Source organism: Agrilus planipennis, unplaced genomic scaffold (genome assembly GCF_000699045.2).
Source record: "Agrilus planipennis isolate EAB-ADULT unplaced genomic scaffold, Apla_2.0 scaffold14, whole genome shotgun sequence".
Taxonomy (NCBI): Eukaryota; Metazoa; Arthropoda; class Insecta; order Coleoptera; family Buprestidae; genus Agrilus; species Agrilus planipennis.
In genome coordinates this window covers 2,119,463-2,143,798 of record NW_020442313.1, presented here as the reverse complement: position 1 = coordinate 2,143,798, position 24,336 = coordinate 2,119,463, and the positions used below count along the sequence as shown (strand labels likewise).

General features: G+C 32.8%; 1 protein-coding gene across 2 annotated transcripts; it reads right to left on the bottom strand.

Moving 5' to 3' along the window:
- Positions 1–6,486: 6,486 nt before the first annotated feature.
- On the bottom strand, positions 6,487–23,901 carry LOC108737567 (G-protein coupled receptor Mth2-like). 2 transcript variants are annotated; one of them, XM_018470474.2, is made up of 9 exons: positions 23,412–23,901; positions 12,485–12,856; positions 12,055–12,257; positions 11,018–11,238; positions 9,954–10,139; positions 9,654–9,732; positions 9,342–9,568; positions 8,148–8,316; positions 6,487–7,142 (listed from the first exon to the last, which is right to left on the bottom strand). In XM_018470474.2, exons 1-9 carry the CDS (start codon positions 23,523–23,525, stop codon positions 6,782–6,784), a joined length of 1,932 nt encoding a protein of 643 aa, XP_018325976.1. In that variant the 5' UTR covers positions 23,526–23,901; the 3' UTR covers positions 6,487–6,781. The 2 variants fall into 2 exon arrangements, with proteins under 2 accessions (XP_018325976.1, XP_018325985.1); XM_018470483.2 differs by having other exon boundaries at positions 9,342–9,517.
- Between the last annotated feature and the right edge of the window lie 435 nt (positions 23,902–24,336).

The window sequence follows — 24,336 nt, the reverse complement described above, 5'->3', positions numbered from 1 at the left end:
CACCATGAATTTGTTCCTCCTGGACAAACCGTCAACGCCAAGTTTTACGTGGAAGTGCTCAAGAGACTCAAACGAAGGGTCAATCGGGTCCGACAAGACATCGCAGCCGACTGGAAGTTGCACCACGACAACGCCCCGGCTCACACCGCCTTTCTTGTGGACAGCTACCTGACCAAGGCCGGCATCCCAACGCTTCCGCAGCCGCCCTACAGCCCAGATGTGGCCCCCCGGACTTTTTTTTGTTTGCCCGCCTGAAAAGGCCGATGAAAGGCAAGCATTTTGAGACGACAGACGGGATCCAAGCAGCATGCACCGCGGCTCTTAAGGCTATTCCGGAGAATCCCTTCCGTGACGCCTTCAATGCTTGGAAATCGCGCTGGCAGCGCTGCATCGACGCAGAAGGAGCCTATTTTGAAAGTTTTTAAAGAATTGTAACGATTGGCTCAATATTTTTTTTAAATCGACTCGCTCCTATTACTTTCCGGACAAACCCTGTATGCTGGTTTATATTTCGGAATACATTCTAGGACAACAGTCCTACTGGTACTTGATCGTCCTAAATTATTTTGTTATTTGTCATCATTTCTGAATTTGTGTTAAAGTTGTTCTGTAAAGTAGGATTTTAGCGGAAGCTGCCGTTCTTCTCAGCATAGAAGGAATCAATTGACCCGAAAGGCACGTCACAGTGACAGGTATGGCGGAGTGAAAACTGGCTTAACATCTACCAAGTATCATGTTACTTTGATCCATTATAATCAGTACGCTTGGTTGAACCAATTACATCTCCCGCATGTTTTATGCCTTATTCATATTCGTGGTGCTTTGAGTCGAATGAAAGCATCAGGGATACGGTTGTATAGACATACATGTGCTTTTTAAATTAATGAACGAAATTATAGGGACGTGGTAGCCTAAATTATAGTCCTTTTTAAGTTTGCGTTGTATCGTATAGTGATGTTCATGGGTTCGAGTTCTTCCCCCCTATTAGTTAGCACCGTTGCTTCGAGTGGTCGAAATTCACTTTTGTGAACAATTTGTTTAATCACATTGTTTGTGTTAAAAATTGTTTGAAAATTTAAATTTAAAGGAATTGTTTGTAAATAGGTATGCAACACATCGTACACTTCAGCATTAGAAATTGCTGATACTAACTACGTAATACTACTTTGCGCTGTGCTGATAGCACTCATAATTTCATTTATATGTAATATTCATGAAAATGTTGGATATGTGGTTGTTCTTAATTTGCCATAAGTATAGACTCAAAAATTAAGAGCAAATCAAATTCAAAGATATTTCTGATTACGTAATTTTCTATTTTTCTCTTGCCAGAACCATAAATAAGTATCTATTCCAATTAAAAAAAAATCACTTGATCTTCAATTAATATTGAATTCAATTAATATTGAAGATCAAGCTCAAGATCACATTCAAATTCAACAGCTAATTTCCTCTTTGAAAGCGTTTAAGTTTTGATAGATATTTTTCTGTCTCAAAATAAATGACACCCTGAATAGTGAAAAAACCGTAGTCAAACATTTAAATCGTTTTTGGTTGCGACAGATTTGTAACTGTGTCACTTATTGTCTTTGTTTTTTCGTTTTTATTGTTACCTATTCCTATAACTATAAGGAATCCATTCCCGCCGCGAAGCACTTCGCCCTGGAAGCAGGTGAAGGCCGTTGTGGTCCATGACATTGACGAATTTTCGAACTCCATATAAACAGTTTCGATGCAAAATTCATCTTGCGTCAAGATTTTTTTGATATCCGGAATAACAAGTGAACCGTTGCTCAATAAAATAAACGAATCGACACCTGGAATGAGTGCTCCCCTACAATAAAATTAAATATTAGTCAAATGGTGAGTGTCAGTTATAATGCCACATCTTTATTAACAAAGAATCTTATTATTAAGAATATTATGAATTCTACGATAAGTAGTAAATTGCAACAGATGGCGTTCACTACTCTGTATTCGCGCTTTTAGTTAGTGTATTTATTATCCTATCGCCCTTATGGCAATGTTAAAGTAGGAAACCATAACCTTTGGGGAATCCCTAAACGGTGTTCATGTGGTTCTCCGTTAGTGACTACAGTGAGAAAATAACTCAGGGGATATACCTGCTCTAAAATAAACGTATATTGCAATATTTGAGGTAATATTCCTATTGAAATATTGCAAAAACTATACACACACAAAAATACAAATTGAATTCCAGGATAAAAATGGTTGCTACATTGTTGATTGTTGGGAAAATCTATAGAAATTTTAACAAAATGTCAAAGAATAAAAACGGCGTGCTGCTGAGAATCAAGGAATTGGAAATCGTAATCCACGTCTGAAAATTTTGACAAAACACTAACCAGGAACATATATTTTTGTAATAATTATAAAACGTGTGAAATAGAAGGAAACTTCTTGATTTTGTGCAATTGGTTTACCCAAAATTTGATTTGTTTAAAAACTTTTTAAGGATTGTTCAACAATTGTTAGTATATATAAGTAAAATATACTACAATCTTTTAAAGATTTTTAAATAACAGTCGCTTCTTACGTTAGTCTGTTTCATGCAGAATCGAGAAAGGAAATAATATTTAGAAAAAATCGGCCACCCTACTACACACGCACACATTAAAGAAATTCTTACTTTGGACATGGAGTAATACTATAAAACGGCTGGATGTTCATCGATCCTTCTTTCAAGGGTGTATCGTCAACGTGCGTTTTATTGTTATCCAATATTTCGAATGCAGGGTGAAATCCTTGAGTGGTTTTCTGACAGCCCTGTTCGGAAAATGCTTCTCCCAACGGACAACATTTCTTAACCCTTATAATTCTTCTACCTTCTGCCTAAAATTTACGTTTACTGAAAAGCTGTTGGTTTTTAAATTGTTTAACGTTTCTTTAATTCCATCTAACAATTTCAATTATTTCATATCTCTTCTGCACAAAATCATACAAATAAATAAAACAAAAAACAAAACATTTTCGTATGTTTTTTATCTATTAATACTTTATAAATACTTCCCCCAAAATTATAAAATGAATTCTAACTGTACTTTTTATTTTTGACTCACATCATTTCTGTCATATCCTTTCGCTTCGGGTACTGCAACATTTTTGGGAATTGTGGTACTGGCAACAGCCCTTTTGGTTTTATTCTCCCATATTCCAAAGTATGTTGGAGCATTTTCTGATAAAGGATACGGCAATGTTATATAGATATTTTCTCCTCCGTAGCCAGTAAAAGGCTCGTAAAGGCCTTCTTCGTTTGGCGCAACGGTAATATTTTTCCCATAAGCTACCCAAAAGTTAGACGCGATTTTTGTGTTATACTTGAGATTTGTTATGTAAAGCGTTTTTTTGTCCAAGACCAGTATGGGCCCAGAACTTAACTGTTCTTGAGAATTGTTGAATCCCTCCACTGGTACATACGTTACAGCCAGAATCTGTAACAATATTGTTTATAGTATATACTATACAGGGTGTAGCAAGTAGCACTCTTACAGGAAGTGATAAGGAACTATAAAATAAGAAAACTAAGTAAATGTTTGGTGGTCCGAAAGTCCACCGTTTTCGAGAAAAACGTATTTGAAAGTACGGTCCGGTCCTGAAAAGATTGCAACGCCGCGTCCGTGTTGTATTTCTTTTGTATTTTTGTATTTATGTATTGTCTGTTATTTGTTAGATTAGATTAAATTTGATTGGTGATCTTAACGTTTACAGCAAGCCTAGAATAATTATTTGTTATTTTGACGTTGTACATTTGTAATATGTATGTATGTAGACAACGGAAATCATTTGAAGTAGGACAATGTGTCAGTGTCATAGGTCAGTCCAAAATAGTGCGTAATATCAGTGATGAGTGAAGTAGTTATTTAATTAATTGTTATCGCAATGGGTGTCTAAAAAGTTTATTATGTGTAGTAGCATAGTAGTAGTAAGCTATTGATATTGACTTTACATAACACAACCGTTAGTCTTTACATTTTTCGTCGATGTAGCTGCTTAATTGTTAGCGCAATTTCTCTGTACGTTGCCAATTCACGCCCAGAGCCGGCTTCGGATAGCAACTTCGTCTGCTTTTCTTACAAGCTGCTTAGGTGTTAGCGCAATTTCTCTGTACGTTGCCAATTCACGCCCAGGGCCGGCTTCGGATAGCAACTTCGTCTGGTTTTCTTAGTAGCTGCTTAGTTGTTAGCACAATTTCTCTGTACGTTGTCAATTCACGCCCAGAGCCGGCTTCCGATAACAACTTCGTCTGGTTTTCTTAAAATTTTTTTTGTTCCATAACCACACTACTTTCGATTCCCTATTACATCTAGTTAACACACTCGAAAGCTTGCTACTTATTTCGGAAACACCCTGTATAGCCCATAAACATGTAGGTTATCTAACAAAAGCGTACTTATATTTATTTAAGATAAACAGATAAATTTAAAATTATAGGCATCATGCTAAAAATATCACTAAGTATTATCAACTAATTTTACTTTAAATTAATCATAATAACACAACTAGAATTAAAAGAATGCCACAATAAATATTTGATGAAAATATTTATTTTAACATTATCATGTCAAGACGTAATTATTGAAATTTTCCTTTAGAATAGAAATTATCTTGATAAGAATCATAAGGTAAAGGATGATTTTCTTTATTCAATTTTAATCATTTGAGCTTTATGACACCAGCGATAAACTTTTTATTTTAGAACGGGCCGTAGATATCCATTTTCTTTTTTAATTTTAAGACCATCTGTGTAGAAACATTGAATTACAATAAGGTTGGGGCAGTCAAGTTATGTAAATAATTCTCAAAAATTCGATTAATTTGATATATTTGCATAATACAACTACCAAATAAGAATTTATTAAGTAAACTTAGACGATAAGAAATTATAATTTAGAAGAATAATAATCTTATTAGCCTTGATAAATCTTTATCCTTTTTGAAATTTTGTCAACAGAATGAAGAGATTCTGTTATGTTTATGCAAAACAGATGTTTGATGTTTAGTTTAGAACTTGTAATTTTATCATTTGCATGTACCTAATCCAAACATGAGAGATAATTTCAAACAGCTTCCGTGTTAAATTTTAATTTTTACACTTTCGTTTTATAATATGTAATAAAAATTATTATGTAACACATAATAAAATTTACTATTTCATAATAAATGATATTAAAACTCCATTTTTCCAACAACACATCACGTATATTTGCTTTGGAGATATCACAATTACATTGTAGAATTATTCAACAATTTGTTTTTATGAATTAGGCTTTAAGCATAATTGAAAGTTTTTAATTCATTCATATATAATTGAAAATGATAAACAATTTATGTCCAGTAAAGGTTAGGGTCACATTCATTTTAAAAAGCAATTTGAAATTCGCTTTTTAAAAATCCATCACGAAAAATTCTTCTCTCAACTGCTTCAAAAACTGCAGCGATGTCCTACGTTATCGTTATCGATACCGTATGGCGCTAAAATTAATCAGTCGGTGATGTTACGAGTTTGTTATTTTATTTTGTAATGGAATCAGAATTTGTAGAATCTATAAAACGATATATTATCAATCACTGTAAATATACTATGAGAATAATGTTGAGAGAAAATTTTAAATACCTTATCAATAAATCATAACCAAAAGGTGTGAAATGACGACAAAACTATGTGGTGATAAGAACTCGTTATAGGAATCAGCGTTTTACTCATAAATAAATAATCAGTCCTCTGTGCAATACATTTTCTTGTAAAATTCCAGTGAATTCTACAGTATCAGTAACTTACGATTAATGTGTAATCTAAGTATCTACCTGGGGACTTTTAACCTGGTATCCTGCATGACGTTATTAAATAAATATAAAGTATTGAATGTATATCTATTATACTATATATATATATTACACTTATAATGGATTAGTACCCTAAATAATATGATAATAAAATTGTCGGGTATAATTCGTAAACGATTTTCCGAAAATATTTAATTTAATCACTGATGTTGGCCACCGTTTAATTAGGACGACTTTGACGCAGTTCCACTACAATCTTGTCTAGGGCTGCTATTTTTATCAACGTAGAGAAGTAAATATTAGGAAGGGAGTCAGACAAGAATGCACACTATCACCGCTACTTTTTAATCTATACTTCGAAGACGCGATCAACATCATTAAAGACGGTACAACTGTAGGGATAGATATACCTGTACAGGGACAAACGATTAGTATGCTTAGATTTGCAGATGATATAGCAGTATTAGCATCTAGCAAGGAGGACTTCGAGATAGCTTTAAATAAAATAGAAGCGGTACTGACAGATCAGTACTGTATGAAAACAAATAAAAGTAAAACAAAAATACTGGTATGCAAGGGAAGAAAAAGTAGGGAAAGAGCGAATATAAAGATAGGAGACGAAAAATTAGAAGAAGTGGCTGATTTTAGGTATCTANTTTTCACTTTGTTTTATTATTCTTTTATTAGTTTATCAATTGAAAAAATAAAAAATTAGCAAAATTGCCTAACGGGCTTTTTTTTTATTCATTTTTGATCTCTTGTCTCTCATCAAATAAAGTAAGAAACAAACTCTAGCTGAAGGAAGTCCCTTGCATTTATAGACCTTTTCTGTTTTTCCCTTAACTAGTATGAGTAATGAAAAATGCAATAAATATTATTAAGCCTTCAAAAACATAATACATCCGATCCTGGACTAATCCCATTCGGCTCCAGGTACAAAAAAAATAATACTGTGAACTCGTTAAAACTCGTTCAGTTATCCCTTCAAATGATTCGTATTATTGGCAGTGGCTTCGTCAGTTATAATGTTGTCGTTGCTGTTGTCGTTTAAGAGAGCTGTTGAATTGTTGGGGTAAACAAAGTCGTTCAGTTGAACGTTTTGTGGAGAACTCGGCGGTGTCTTCCAGTGCCATGACTGGATCCTTCTCTTCGTGGCCCATAACCTGTCCTTTATCGGTCGGTGTAAAACGAATACAGCGAATACGAAAAAACCCTGAAGGCATGTGATCATATCGATCGCATACCATGCTGGATGTGTTGACTCGGAAAAGAATGAAATTATTTCGACAACCCAGGATAAGCTCATTATACACAGTACCAAGTAACAAGATCGAAACCTGAAAATATTTTTATAGCACGTGAGGTTTTATTTAGGCAAAACATTGGTATGCTTGGATTTGCAGATATAGCAGTATTAGCATCTAATAAATAAAAGTAAACCTGGTGTTCAAGGGAAAAAAAGTAGGGAAAGAGCGAATATAAAGATAGAAGACGAAAAATTAGTAAAGAAAATTATATAATGACTGATTTTCGGTATCTTGAAAGTTAGATAACTAAGGATGGAAGGAACTGTAGAGGCGAGTCGCAAAAAAATTGTTAAAGTTGTATGGCTAGAAAGGATAGGAGAACAGAGGTCACTATGGAAGTCAATAAGAAATAGGCGAGATAGGTTGTTAGGAGGTTCTACTTAGAGACATATTAGAAGTAAAGAAAAGTTAAGAGGAGTAGAGGTAGACCTCGCTTAAATTACTGCTCCTAAATAGTTAAGGATGTTGGATGTTCTAGTTGTAGAGAAATGCAAGGATTTGGTATGATGATGATAATGATGACAAGGTTTTATTTTCTTTGAATGCGAATTTTTACGAGCTAAGTGTGTGAGTAAATTGTGGATGCAAATACTGATGGTATTTAGGCACTCAGGTTCAGCCACAATGCAAGAACAAACACAATACGTTCTGGCAAACTCAAAAATCCACAATGTGGCGATGAACAAAAATAGTATTGACTTTGCAGATTTGTGTTAAGTCTTGTAGTTTTGTCTTGGTTTTGAACGTTTGACAAGACTATGATCAAGACCAAAATTATAAGCTATTGTCACATGACCAAGAGCAAAACATAAATGATCAGGAGATATCACGACACTGGTTTTGCATCATGAATTGACTTAAAAGATAAACCTTTATAATCGACTATTTTCAAAGAAAATATACTAAGAATTCGAATTGTGTTAACAGTTCCATGGTAAATTAATTGTGTTCCTTTTTTCGTGCTAAAGTTTATTTAAAGATTGATTTTTTGTTGTGATATAAGATATGATTAAAATTCGAGAAATAGTAACTTACATGGACTTAAGATCATCCTTCATAGTTATCCAGGAAATATCGGTTTGATTGGCAATTCCCTGTTTTTCCAGTTTAACCAATTGATATTTCATATATACCGCACAAATTACATTAAAAATAATGATGGCAATAATCGGGACATATAAATATAGGACTGGCTTTTTATCTCCTGAAATTGTATTTTCTTTAATAAATATTCATCCCATTTTATCGTGAGTACATTACACAAATGGGCACAATGTTTTACGCGATCGCATTATCTAAACGTAATTTAGATTAATTAATTAATCAAATTGTCGTTAGTGTATAACCATTCTATTCGAAAGCAAACAAAACTATTCTAGTTTTACTACAAGAACATTAATGTTTTCGTTCTTTACATATAATATATTGGTAAAGGTCTAGATGATGGCCCCCACCCCCAAAGTGGAGGTGGGTGGGATCGAAAGAGGAGGTCTCCCCCATCACTGTACCATAAAACGTTCGTGGTGGTCTCACCCCCATAAAAAGTTATAGGGGTTAGATAATGGTTCCCCACCCCCGAAGGGGGTGGGGGTAGAGGGGATCGAAAGAGGGTGGTCACATGAGTAAAACCCCATAAAAAGTTTGCGGCAGCCTAACCCCCATAAAAAGTTATAGGGGTTGAAAGTTGATTATTTTGACAATTTTCATACACTATAATTCAAATAAAATTCAATAAAATAATTATTTTCAAGCGGATGGAATTGGGGGATCGAAAGAGAGTGGTCACTTGAACAAAACCCGATAACCTAACCTAACCTACCCTATTGATAAAGATATTTAAATCTCAATATTTTTATGTATTTTTCATTAGTTTTACCTTTGAATATTGTTCAAGAATGACTATATAAATATTTACATGCCTAGAAATGTATAAAAATAGGCATATTTATTAACTTTGAACCCCCATAACTTTTTATGGGGGTGAGACCGCTACGAACTTTTTATGGTACAGTGGTGGGGGAGACCTCCTCTTCTTATCCCCTCTCCCCACCCCCTTCGGGGGTGGAGGCCATCGTCTAGACCTTTACCAATATATTTAATAGCAAAACAAAAATAAACATTTTCATAGAATGTATCAATCTCATTCAGAAAATGCCCCACTATCAAAATTTTATTTACGTAAACGTAAAATCCTGCAATAAATTGAGAAAATTTATTTAGAAAACTTACCATCAATCCAGCAACTGTTTACTCCTGAGTCGGCTTTGAAAAAAACATTCGGTATAGCGACAGAATGATGGACAATCACCGATAAAAACGGAACCGCGATGGACAGCGTGATGACCAAAGTCAAATAAATTCTGAAACGCGAGCTGTCCTTGGTGAATTTCGAATTGTTATAGTTCCTACAAAACATCCGGTGATGGTTACAGTTCATTTCTTGGAATCTGAAAGCCCTTTTGCAGAAAAAGCAACGTGTTAGTGTGATGCAAGCCGGCGCGGTGCATTGGTGTTAGTAAAGCATTTTTGACTTAGTTTTACCTTATTTTCATTAATGTTTCCCATGTTATTGCCAATAACCAGGCAAACGACGACATTAAACACAATTGGAAAATAAATCCTGAAATAAATAAATGTACTTTCAATTACTGATGGGTCCATTAATGTGACAGACTGTCCTTGAATCAACTGAGTACCGATAGGAGTACTTTTTATCGATACATGCTCATAGAATCGATAGAAAAAGTACTTGGTATCGAAATATAAAAGTGTCAAGAGCCGAGTATAATTTTTTTAAGGGAAAAAACCAATCAAAAAGTAACAAAAATAATTAATTCTCACCCATTACGTGGCAGAAGGTACCGCGTATTGTGAAAATGTAGTCAATCGCCAAACACACAAACGATATTGCCACAGAAATCGAAAACCACGCAATTGATTTTCCTCTCGCTGAGTGCAACATTTCGTCTTTGCAAAAGATAAAAATTGACGCGGTTGCAAGTAGAAAAATTATTGATACAATTATCCCTGGAAAAAAAAAGAAACATGTTAAGACAGTCATGAATTTTGGGATTAGGTACCAAAACGACAAAGTTTTAAATAAAAAATGTACGTTTCAAATGAATAATCACCGATGACCTTGAGTACGATTTCGGCCTTGATATTTAAGGTCGTGTGTAGGTAAAGTCTTTTTTTTAACTGGAAATGTTTTAGGCTGAACATTTAAGATATTTTTATTATACATTCTTCCACCCTATCAATCACTGTGACCTGGAAACTGATAGCACCATTGCTTCGAGTGGTTGAAATTCACTTTTGTGTACAATTTGTTTAATTACTTTCTTTGTATTAAAAATTGTTTGAAAAATTAAATTTAAAGGAATTGTTTGTAAATAGGTATGCAACACATCGTACACTTCAGCATTAGAAATTGCTGATACTAACTACGTAATACTACTTTGCGCTGTGCTGATAGCACTCATAATTTCATTTATATGTAATATTCATGAAAATGTTGGATATGTGGTTGTTCTTAATTTGCCATAAGTATAGACTCAAAAATTAAGAGCAAATCAAATTCAAAGATATTTCTGATTACGTAATTTTCTATTTTTCTCTTGCCAGAACCATAAATAAGTATCTATTCCAATTAAAAAAAAATCACTTGATCTTCAATTAATATTGAATTCAATTAATATTGAAGATCAAGCTCAAGATCACATTCAAATTCAACAGCTAATTTCCTCTTTGAAAGCGTTTAAGTTTTGATAGATATTTTTCTGTCTCAAAATAAATGACACCCTGAATAGTGAAAAAACCGTAGTCAAACATTTAAATCGTTTTTGGTTGCGACAGATTTGTAACTGTGTCACTTATTGTCTTTGTTTTTTCGTTTTTATTGTTACCTATTCCTATAACTATAAGGAATCCATTCCCGCCGCGAAGCACTTCGCCCTGGAAGCAGGTGAAGGCCGTTGTGGTCCATGACATTGACGAATTTTCGAACTCCATATAAACAGTTTCGATGCAAAATTCATCTTGCGTCAAGATTTTTTTGATATCCGGAATAACAAGTGAACCGTTGCTCAATAAAATAAACGAATCGACACCTGGAATGAGTGCTCCCCTACAATAAAATTAAATATTAGTCAAATGGTGAGTGTCAGTTATAATGCCACATCTTTATTAACAAAGAATCTTATTATTAAGAATATTATGAATTCTACGATAAGTAGTAAATTGCAACAGATGGCGTTCACTACTCTGTATTCGCGCTTTTAGTTAGTGTATTTATTATCCTATCGCCCTTATGGCAATGTTAAAGTAGGAAACCATAACCTTTGGGGAATCCCTAAACGGTGTTCATGTGGTTCTCCGTTAGTGACTACAGTGAGAAAATAACTCAGGGGATATACCTGCTCTAAAATAAACGTATATTGCAATATTTGAGGTAATATTCCTATTGAAATATTGCAAAAACTATACACACACAAAAATACAAATTGAATTCCAGGATAAAAATGGTTGCTACATTGTTGATTGTTGGGAAAATCTATAGAAATTTTAACAAAATGTCAAAGAATAAAAACGGCGTGCTGCTGAGAATCAAGGAATTGGAAATCGTAATCCACGTCTGAAAATTTTGACAAAACACTAACCAGGAACATATATTTTTGTAATAATTATAAAACGTGTGAAATAGAAGGAAACTTCTTGATTTTGTGCAATTGGTTTACCCAAAATTTGATTTGTTTAAAAACTTTTTAAGGATTGTTCAACAATTGTTAGTATATATAAGTAAAATATACTACAATCTTTTAAAGATTTTTAAATAACAGTCGCTTCTTACGTTAGTCTGTTTCATGCAGAATCGAGAAAGGAAATAATATTTAGAAAAAATCGGCCACCCTACTACACACGCACACATTAAAGAAATTCTTACTTTGGACATGGAGTAATACTATAAAACGGCTGGATGTTCATCGATCCTTCTTTCAAGGGTGTATCGTCAACGTGCGTTTTATTGTTATCCAATATTTCGAATGCAGGGTGAAATCCTTGAGTGGTTTTCTGACAGCCCTGTTCGGAAAATGCTTCTCCCAACGGACAACATTTCTTAACCCTTATAATTCTTCTACCTTCTGCCTAAAATTTACGTTTACTGAAAAGCTGTTGGTTTTTAAATTGTTTAACGTTTCTTTAATTCCATCTAACAATTTCAATTATTTCATATCTCTTCTGCACAAAATCATACAAATAAATAAAACAAAAAACAAAACATTTTCGTATGTTTTTTATCTATTAATACTTTATAAATACTTCCCCCAAAATTATAAAATGAATTCTAACTGTACTTTTTATTTTTGACTCACATCATTTCTGTCATATCCTTTCGCTTCGGGTACTGCAACATTTTTGGGAATTGTGGTACTGGCAACAGCCCTTTTGGTTTTATTCTCCCATATTCCAAAGTATGTTGGAGCATTTTCTGATAAAGGATACGGCAATGTTATATAGATATTTTCTCCTCCGTAGCCAGTAAAAGGCTCGTAAAGGCCTTCTTCGTTTGGCGCAACGGTAATATTTTTCCCATAAGCTACCCAAAAGTTAGACGCGATTTTTGTGTTATACTTGAGATTTGTTATGTAAAGCGTTTTTTTGTCCAAGACCAGTATGGGCCCAGAACTTAACTGTTCTTGAGAATTGTTGAATCCCTCCACTGGTACATACGTTACAGCCAGAATCTGTAACAATATTGTTTATAGTATATACTATACAGGGTGTAGCAAGTAGCACTCTTACAGGAAGTGATAAGGAACTATAAAATAAGAAAACTAAGTAAATGTTTGGTGGTCCGAAAGTCCACCGTTTTCGAGAAAAACGTATTTGAAAGTACGGTCCGGTCCTGAAAAGATTGCAACGCCGCGTCCGTGTTGTATTTCTTTTGTATTTTTGTATTTATGTATTGTCTGTTATTTGTTAGATTAGATTAAATTTGATTGGTGATCTTAACGTTTACAGCAAGCCTAGAATAATTATTTGTTATTTTGACGTTGTACATTTGTAATATGTATGTATGTAGACAACGGAAATCATTTGAAGTAGGACAATGTGTCAGTGTCATAGGTCAGTCCAAAATAGTGCGTAATATCAGTGATGAGTGAAGTAGTTATTTAATTAATTGTTATCGCAATGGGTGTCTAAAAAGTTTATTATGTGTAGTAGCATAGTAGTAGTAAGCTATTGATATTGACTTTACATAACACAACCGTTAGTCTTTACATTTTTCGTCGATGTAGCTGCTTAATTGTTAGCGCAATTTCTCTGTACGTTGCCAATTCACGCCCAGAGCCGGCTTCGGATAGCAACTTCGTCTGCTTTTCTTACAAGCTGCTTAGGTGTTTGTTCCATAACCACACTACTTTCGATTCCCTATTACATCTAGTTAACACACTCGAAAGCTTGCTACTTATTTCGGAAACACCCTGTATAGCCCATAAACATGTAGGTTATCTAACAAAAGCGTACTTATATTTATTTAAGATAAACAGATAAATTTAAAATTATAGGCATCATGCTAAAAATATCACTAAGTATTATCAACTAATTTTACTTTAAATTAATCATAATAACACAACTAGAATTAAAAGAATGCCACAATAAATATTTGATGAAAATATTTATTTTAACATTATCATGTCAAGACGTAATTATTGAAATTTTCCTTTAGAATAGAAATTATCTTGATAAGAATCATAAGGTAAAGGATGATTTTCTTTATTCAATTTTAATCATTTGAGCTTTATGACACCAGCGATAAACTTTTTATTTTAGAACGGGCCGTAGATATCCATTTTCTTTTTTAATTTTAAGACCATCTGTGTAGAAACATTGAATTACAATAAGGTTGGGGCAGTCAAGTTATGTAAATAATTCTCAAAAATTCGATTAATTTGATATATTTGCATAATACAACTACCAAATAAGAATTTATTAAGTAAACTTAGACGATAAGAAATTATAATTTAGAAGAATAATAATCTTATTAGCCTTGATAAATCTTTATCCTTTTTGAAATTTTGTCAACAGAATGAAGAGATTCTGTTATGTTTATGCAAAACAGATGTTTGATGTTTAGTTTAGAACTTGTAATTTTATCATTTGCATGTACCTAATCCAAACATGAGAGATAATTTCAAACAGCTTCCGTGTTAAATTTTAATTTTTACACTTTCGTTTTATAATATGTAATAAAAATTATTATGTAACACATAATAAAATTTACTATTTCATAATAAATGATATTAAAACTCCATTTTTCCAACAACACATCACGTATATTTGCTTTGGAGATATCACAATTACATTGTAGAATTATTCAACAATTTGTTTTTATGAATTAGGCTTTAAGCATAATTGAAAGTTTTTAATTCATTCATATATAATTGAAAATGATAAACAATTTATGTCCAGTAAAGGTTAGGGTCACATTCATTTTAAAAAGCAATTTGAAATTCGCTTTTTAAAAATCCATCACGAAAAATTCTTCTCTCAACTGCTTCAAAAACTGCAGCGATGTCCTACGTTATCGTTATCGATACCGTATGGCGCTAAAATTAATCAGTCGGTGATGTTACGAGTTTGTTATTTTATTTTGTAATGGAATCAGAATTTGTAGAATCTATAAAACGATATATTATCAATCACTGTAAATATACTATGAGAATAATGTTGAGAGAAAATTTTAAATACCTTATCAATAAATCATAACCAAAAGGTGTGAAATGACGACAAAACTATGTGGTGATAAGAACTCGTTATAGGAATCAGCGTTTTACTCATAAATAAATAATCAGTCCTCTGTGCAATACATTTTCTTGTAAAATTCCAGTGAATTCTACAGTATCAGTAACTTACGATTAATGTGTAATCTAAGTATCTACCTGGGGACTTTTAACCTGGTATCCTGCATGACGTTATTAAATAAATATAAAGTATTGAATGTATATCTATTATACTATATATATATATTACACTTATAATGGATTAGTACCCTAAATAATATGATAATAAAATTGTCGGGTATAATTCGTAAACGATTTTCCGAAAATATTTAATTTAATCACTGATGTTGGCCACCGTTTAATTAGGACGACTTTGACGCAGTTCCACTACAATCTTGTCTAGGGCTGCTATTTTTATCAACGTAGAGAAGTAAATATTAGGAAGGGAGTCAGACAAGAATGCACACTATCACCGCTACTTTTTAATCTATACTTCGAAGACGCGATCAACATCATTAAAGACGGTACAACTGTAGGGATAGATATACCTGTACAGGGACAAACGATTAGTATGCTTAGATTTGCAGATGATATAGCAGTATTAGCATCTAGCAAGGAGGACTTCGAGATAGCTTTAAATAAAATAGAAGCGGTACTGACAGATCAGTACTGTATGAAAACAAATAAAAGTAAAACAAAAATACTGGTATGCAAGGGAAGAAAAAGTAGGGAAAGAGCGAATATAAAGATAGGAGACGAAAAATTAGAAGAAGTGGCTGATTTTAGGTATCTAGGAAGTCAAATAAGTCAAGACGGAAGGAGTAGTAGGGATATAAAGCAAAGGATAGCGCAGGATCAAGTCACTTCTATGCTCGCGAAGGGTTTATTTAGAAATTTGAAAAAGATTGTCAAAGGTGTATGTTTAAACATGGACGGAGGGCGCGGCGGAAAAAAAAGGTTAGAAGCGTTCGAAATGTGGTGTTACAGGCGAATGATGAGGATACAGTGGATAGAAAGGGTTAGAAATGAAGAGGTATTAGAAAGAATAGGAGAACAGAGGACTCTATGTAAGTCAATAAGAAATAGGCGAAATAGGTTGGTAGGACACCTTCTCAGACATGAAGGTCTAGTCAGAGACATATTACAGGCAGAAACGGGAGTTAGTAGGGGTAAAAGTAGACTTAGATTAGATTACTGTTCGCAAATAGTTGTTTTAGTTTTGGGGAAATGCTAAAATTAGCTCAGGATAGGAAAGGGTTGAGGTGCGTGTCCTACCGGTCTTAGGATTGACGACCTTATGATGATGAAAATGATTTTTCATCGGAATCATTTATTTAACTTATTCAATATATCGTACACACTGCTAGTGGGTTCAGATGATTGCTTAAAATCATTTTCTTGCTCTGGTCTTTTTAAAAACTTCAAGGATATTATAACTAATTTTGATCTGTTTAGCTAATTTTTTCGTTTTTGTTTCTTCTTGTAATAGATACTTCGGTGTATTTCTAACTAATTTTAAAATACATCTTATGTATATGTCCTGGAAACTCTCAATTTTTCTTTTCCTTTTAATGAAATAGTATAGCAAACAGATATCCAAACACTTCAAATTCTTAGCAGCTGGGATATTCAATAGGTACCCATATATGTCTGTATTACTTTCAACGAAAACACTTCTTATTAGGAAACTATATATGCACTAAATTGCGTTGAGAAAAATCTAGTGTAGATATCTGATGTTTTCAAACAAAAACGAGTCAATCAGCAATATACACCCATCCACCTGTTCACAGAATAGCATGGAATTAAATTACCACACGTTTAAAAATTCACAAAACTAAACATTTTTTTGCTGACATTATGAGGTCTTAGTATACAGTAAATTCTTTTTAAATTCTTCGACGCACAAATTGGAAATCTAGGAAGTTTACTGAAAGATGAAACATACAACACAAAATTACAACCTAATCATTCTCCATTAATAGTTCCGTTTCCCAGAATCAATCACATCTGGAAGCGAAACGTTTTAATGAAAATTTTCGTGCTTCGTTATGTCAGTGTCCATTTTGGCATTTTAAGAAATTTTAAATATGTATATAGTTTTGAATATTCTGGCCTAGAAAGTTAATTCCTCTTTAATACAACTCCTACAGGCACTTAATCTACATATGTACAGTCAAATTCCTAACTCGAACCGTTCAAGTTAAATATAATTTTAGTTAAATAAAACTTCTACTTAATCGTCGCAATCTTTAATTTTTGTTACGAAGACACATATCGTATGTTGCAGTTGTTAAGCCCAGAGCAAAAAAAAAACCCTTACAATTTCAAATCACGATGCCAGACAATATAAGTACTTCGTTCGTGTTGTCTTTTCCTTAAGATCCCAACGTCACTACTTTTTTTTTTCCTATTTTTCATAAAATAGTACTGAGCATTGTTTTTTAATAGCTTCAACAGATTTTTCTTAAGAAAAAGATAAAATTCCAATTAAAGTAACAATTTAAGTATATTTATAGGTAATCTAGAACCCGCTCTTGAATCTTCAGTTAGAAAAAATTTCGAGTTACGTATAAATGTTCAGATTAGAAAAGTTCGACTGTAATTATTTATCATGGAAAACAGCCTTTCTGGTAAGTTTCACGGTACATCAACGTTTTTGCCAGAAACATCAATATCTCAGAATCACCATCATCAATTAATAAATATTAAGTAATACTACAGTTAGCAGTAAATATGTAGGTACCTTAGATAGCGGTACACTGCTAGATAAATGATATTAATCAATCAATACATAGGCCTTAATTTAAACGAACTTTAGAATTCTATCTACATATGAACAGTCGATTGACATTCAAAATTTATTTATACAAAATAAATAACAATGTAATTTCATTAATTTCCATTTATTCGATAAATCGTAAGTGAATTGCTTTTCGGATAACTACTTATATGTGCTTGTGTGTTTGGATTAATATTTTCTCTCTCTTAATTATAAAGAGCAATTATATTGTTACGTTGAAATTCCTTTACTTAATCTATTTGTTATTTAGTAGTATGCAGATATAATTCTTTAATTGTATTGTTTCTATAATTACGAATTAGAACTGTTTTAATGTATGTAATACATACGAACTAGATCAAACATTCTTCACATATAAACTACTTTTTAATTAAAAAAAAAACTATTAAAAGAGTAACTATTTAACAAAGCATTGCAAAGTTACATTTGAATAAATCACTTGTATTTATTTCGTGTTTAATAATCTCAATATTATTTATTCTGTTTGAAAACAATTGCTCCTGTATTATAATCATATTATTAATTATCGCAATTAAAATACATTAGCCACAAAGTAACCACTATAATTAAAAAAGAAAAAAAGAGACAAGTTTTTGTTCACTTGCATAATAAAATAAGTTTTTATTGGTGTAAAAGCTTCAATATGGCTAATGTAAAAGCTTATACTTACTGCAATATTAAACATTTGTTTTGTTCCACATATTTAATGCAGAATCGGATTTTGTAGGAATGTTTGTTACTCAGGAATTTCAACTACCTATCTATTAGTGAATCGTTTCTATCGTCATCAAAATGTAAAGATTGTTTAAGTAATTGTCACGTAAATTTGCCATCGATATCGCAAAGTTCATTAGCTCATACTAGGAAAAAATTCTAATCGTTTTATTTATGCAAAACAATAATTGATCTATTTTTATGGTTCAGTCCCTACAATAGTTAAATTTTTCTTTATGCATAAAAGAAAAAAAAAAAGATCCCATAGCGCTCATGTCCTTTCTCTGACACTCGCGATGAGATTTACGAGGAGATTTAAAATTAAGTTCTTTAAAAAGGCCAAATGATTTTAATTTATAGTAAAGTAGAACCTCTTTAAGTCGAACCTCGATAAGTCGAAAACCCCCAAAACTCGAAAAAATGTTTTGTTCTCTTCCCTTCAAGCCCCAAAACCTCCATTACTCGTAATCTCAACCCTCTATTAGTTCAAATAATCAGTGAGTCCCTGCAGGCCATTTTGGTACATATTTTCCCTTTATAACTCAAAAATTAAATTGGACCTCTGTATCTCGAACATAGCAATGATTTACATATTTTACAACCTTTACAACTCGATAATTTGAAACTTATTACGTCTATAGTTCGAAGAAAAGTAAGTTATCCACTTTAAGGATTTGCCGACAATCTAGGTACACCAAATCTTAACCTCTACAAGTCGAATCAAAATCCGCCATAAGTTGAAAACTCTATAACTCGAATTTTTTGGCGTCTCCCTTGATGTTCGAGTTATAGAGATTCTACTGTATTGTATGATTCCCCCTGCTCGTTTCGTTAATTTTCCTACGGAGAGCCTTAATTTCGTTTTCAACGCCTTTTTTGCAACTTTTATGGAATAATAAAACAGCGGTTTTCACTCATTTCTGTAAACATATTTTCAGTTATAAAGTAATGCAAAGTGATATAAGGTTCATTCATTAAAGTTAATAATAAAAATTCCAAGAATTAAGTCGTTTGCTCGCGTGGCTTACAATAAACAGATAGGTAAATACTTGAAACTTAGTATTGAAAACATGTAGGTGCATTGATCTTGAATCACCCTAATGATAAGCTGGAAATACCTGACTCACTTAGGATGAAAAGTAAATCCCAATTTCCGGTTGCTATACAAAATTTTGTCTTTTCAATGTATAGGTTATGATTAATTTGCTTATTTGATTAGTTTTTAGACTAGCTGGATACTGAATAGTTTATAAACTGTGGAAATGCTTAGATAAGATTACGGTAGGAAAAGACAACTCACTTGCGTTGCCAAGTATATCATTTTGTGAATGTTGTCTTTGGCGCTTAAACGTTTCGACAGTTTGTACACTATCCAACTAGTTTACAAAGTATTATTAACCGTGGTATCATACAGAAAAATAACAAATGATGTGTAAACTTATTGGGAAGAGTACTACACAATAATTGTTTGGATAGATGCATAATTATTAGTTACTGTAGTGAATTAATTTGTTTGAATTAACTTTACCAACTACAGGATACCTTCAAATCAATGAGAAAAAATTGTTGCTACTGTCACTCCCTCGCCGGGAATCGAACCTGGGCCCATGGAGTACTGGTGCGTAAAATCAGCAGCAACAACTGTTCCTTATTAATTTGAGGTTATCTGTAGTGGGTAAAGTTAATTCAAAAAATTAAGTTATTAATGCATTCATTCCTAAAATGTAGAAGTTTATTGTGCATTACAAATAAAACATGTTCTCTATATACAAATGATTGCAAATGTTTCGTCATGTTCACGAAGGCTTTGCCTATAACAACGAATACATGGAATATATGTATATTTACATGTTTAAGTTTTTACGATTAGTTTAAACATTCATTCAATTCAGTTAATAAGAATATGTATATAATTGTTTTTAATATTTTCATAAATGGGAATTCATGCTCTTGCAAAATATTTTGGCTTGAAGTTATCAGGTGTTTATAGAGAGATATTACTTGAAGTGTTATCAGTACGATTGGCTTTTATTATCAGGGAGACACCTTTTATGTAAACACACTAACGAAGCTGATCGTCCATGAATGTATATTGTGTAATTTTTTTAAAACAGGAAATTGATTTTTGGTTCGTTAGGTGAATGCTTGGAAAAATTTTGAATGTAATGTTTTTAGAATATGTAATATCTAAAAATTTCATAATGTTACTTACAATAAAGAAGTGGTAAACAAGTAAAATTTATATTATTATATTACAGTTGTTGCAAGGGATTTTATTGTATGCTTTACTAATTAAGTAGGTATCAATATTTCGACGAAGTTTAAATTCTAACAATATAAACTTTCAATCGTCATCATCATCCTAAGGCCGTCAATCCTAACATTGGTTGGTCACGCACATCAACTCTTTCCTTAAAACTAGAACATTCCACATCCTTAAATATTCGTGAACAGTAATCTAATCTAGGTCTACCTCTACTCCTGTTAACTCCTGTTTCTGCTTCTAATATGTTTCTGACTAGTCCTTCATGCCTGAGAAGGTGTCCTACCGATCTATCTCGCCTATTTTTAATTGATTTCCATAGAGTCCTCGGTTCTCCTATTTCTCCTAATACGTCCTCATTTCTAACCTCTATCCACGGTATTCTCATCATTTCGAACGTTTGTAACCTTTTCTTTTCTTTAAAGCGCCGCGCTCCAAATATGCACCTTTAGCAATCTTTTTCAAATTTCTAAATTAAATATTCGCAAGCATAGAAGTGACTTCTTTTTATTGATGGCGATTCGACTTTATGCTATCCTTTGCTTTATATCCCTACTACTCCTTCCGTTCTGACTTATCTGACTTCTCAGTAATTTTTCGTCTCCTATCTTTATATTTGCTCTTTCGCTCCTTTTTCTTCTCTTGCATATCAGAATTTTTGTTTTACTTTTACATATTTTAAGTATAATAATACAACGATATGAACGCTTCTACAGGAAGTTTTACTAAAAATTTCTTTTTGAATCATCTAAACGTTAGCTATTTATTTGTTATTTCTGCAATTAAATTTCGAAAATCCAGTTCATTTGAATGTGTTGATAAACAATTTTCAAAACAATTATGCATATAGGTACGCCACAACTGTTTCATTCATTAAAAAGTACAGTAGTATTATACGTACATCTATTATTATACATAAATACATATATTGAAACAAAGTTGGAAAGTATGCCACAAACTGTTTATTGTGTAACATTAATTTTATTTTTAGAATCAAAAAAACAAATTAGACAAACGGCTGTAACTGACAATCTTAACCAAATATTTATTCGTACAAGTTCGAGGAAACAATTGCAAAAATAATTTTTAAAATGAACACGAATAGGTACTACGTGATTTTTAGAAGAACAATTTTAAGCATGCTCGAAATATAAATGGCTATAAATTGTATGTGTTGCATTTTAGATAGAATGCCAGTAGTTCATGTTGTTGGTACTAAATCTAAAACCTACAGTAATATCTACTAGATATAAACAGGTAAAGTTAGTAAGATTGTTGGTTAGGATGTAGGGAAAATCTCCGAAAGTACTCATCCGATTTCAAAAATTATTTAACCAATAATTAGAATGGACCTTCAGGATGGACATAGGCTGTATGTTAGTTCTTTAAAATAAAAGGTCCCTTCGTGGAGACCTATGTTGCAAAGTAAGTCGATGAAAAAGTGGTCACATATAATACGAACGGTTCGCTCCTTTAGCGGTAAAGGAATACTTGAATGCTTCCCGTAGAAAAATTGTGAAGCTCGGCAATGCATTGTTAGTAGGGTTGCCACCCGTACTTTATTATAAAGTATTGTACTCTATTTCGACTGTGCGTACGTTTTACTTTACAAGACACATAAAGTACGCAAAAATACTTTATTTAAGGCCTTAAGTAAACATCGTAATTTTGTAAGCGATTATTCGAAATTCAGAGTATTTTTACATCAATAATATTGCACAGAAAAATGGCAAGCCATATTTACGGAACAACCTGATTTCCCAAATCTGTTCAAAGTAGTGTCACTTTTGCTGTCCGTTCCGGCCACTTCAGCATTTACAGAAAGAGTATTCTCTGTTATGAACGCAAAGTGGCGGGACGACAGGAATAAAGCTTCATTAAAACTAATTAAAAATGAACTTTTAGTTTACTTAAATCTTTGTTTGCCACGTTTAGAGGCTATTAATGTATTTAAGAGCAACAGCAATTTGTTACTGGCTGCTAGGTGTAACAAAAAATATGTTTTTAGAAAAAAAAAATAAAATACTTTATTTTTATGCTGAGTACTTTTTTTTAACCTTTTAATCGAGAAATACTTTATGTAAAGCCTGAAAAGGTGGCAACCCTAATTGTTAGTGCTATTGCGGGCCGCCCGTGGTCGATGACGTTATCAGCATTGCACCGGGAGAATTTGGTTTTTTGATACAATTTGAGTCAAACAAGCGAAGTCGCTGGCACAACTAATACTACCTGATAAATTAAATAACTATATGTTGGATAACGATAAATTCAAGGAAACCCATTCTCTTATCGGGAAAATACTTTTTGCTTTGATTGCACATGAATCAAAAAATCCATGAAATTTTAAGTACTCGATAATCTACTGTAATATCCTAGAATTTTTAAATTATTACTCCCATTTTCCATCCAACATTTAGTGAGGTAGTGACGTATGTAAAACAAACAGCACAAATTTGAAATAATCGGATCCAATTCAATTATTACTGATTAAATTAAAAATCGTCATATCGTCTTATCAGCGCTAACAAGCAGAAATTTCTAGGAAGAATTCATTTAGTATTCCTACTAAATCTATAGGACAGGAGGAATGAAGTTATTAAAAACTTAACTAATTATTACATTACCATATTTTAAATAGAAAATGTTAAATTTTATGAAAATCGCGTTAAGACTATACTGAAAAAATAATATATTTATACGGGCCTAATGTTATAAAAATTTGTCAAAATACGAACCTCTTGTTGTTCATTACTGGATGATGTCGAATTGCCGGCACATTTTGCACAATTCGCGGAAAACAACAGCACAGAAATTGCGTAAAAGCAAACTTTTCTAACCAAACAAGTCATTTTCGTGACACCTGACAGTACCTATGGCGATTTTATTTTTTCGATTTAAAAAATGTCATTTAAAAAAAAACACGCTTGCCGCCACTTATGCATCAATGACACGCAAGCACGCACTGGGAAGACGTTCTGACTTAAGCGAACGCGAGCGGCCCGAGGCTTAAGTTGCAAATGAGCGCGCCGACGACCGGTGTTTTTTTGAGAGAATCTTTCCGCCTTTATAATGTCGAAAGTATAGTGTGATTCACACAAAAATTCGCTCCGTAATAACGTTACAGACGAAGGTTTTAATCGATTATTAAAAATTACCGACCCGACGACGACGGACGGCGACGTCTCACAGAGATAAACGTTGACTAGTATCTGTATACGTTTTTTGTTTGAGTACGTTTAGTATGAAAGTACATTCCTGCGCTATAATACACCCAAACGTACTATAGCATCGCATTAATTGAATAGATTATAGAACGTAATAGGTAACTTAATTGAGTCGATTTGAAGGCGGTGGCATGCCGCCGGCCTTCTAATTTAATTTTTGGTGGGTCGCATGAGTTCGTACAGCGATGCCAAATTTAACAATCGCGTTGGTTACAACGTAATGTTGTAGAGGTATAAAAACTTCAAAGAGAGACAGTACCGAGCGACTTATAAGAAGGGATTGTTTACAGACAGATTTATTGGTAATTTTAATTACAATTTTTTTGTATCTACTCGCTAACTTAACTTCAGGCGTTCTTTTACCAAGTGGGTATATGCCGATGTCCATAATGAGTTTCATAGTTTCGATAGAGGATGAAATGAAATTTAACTTTGT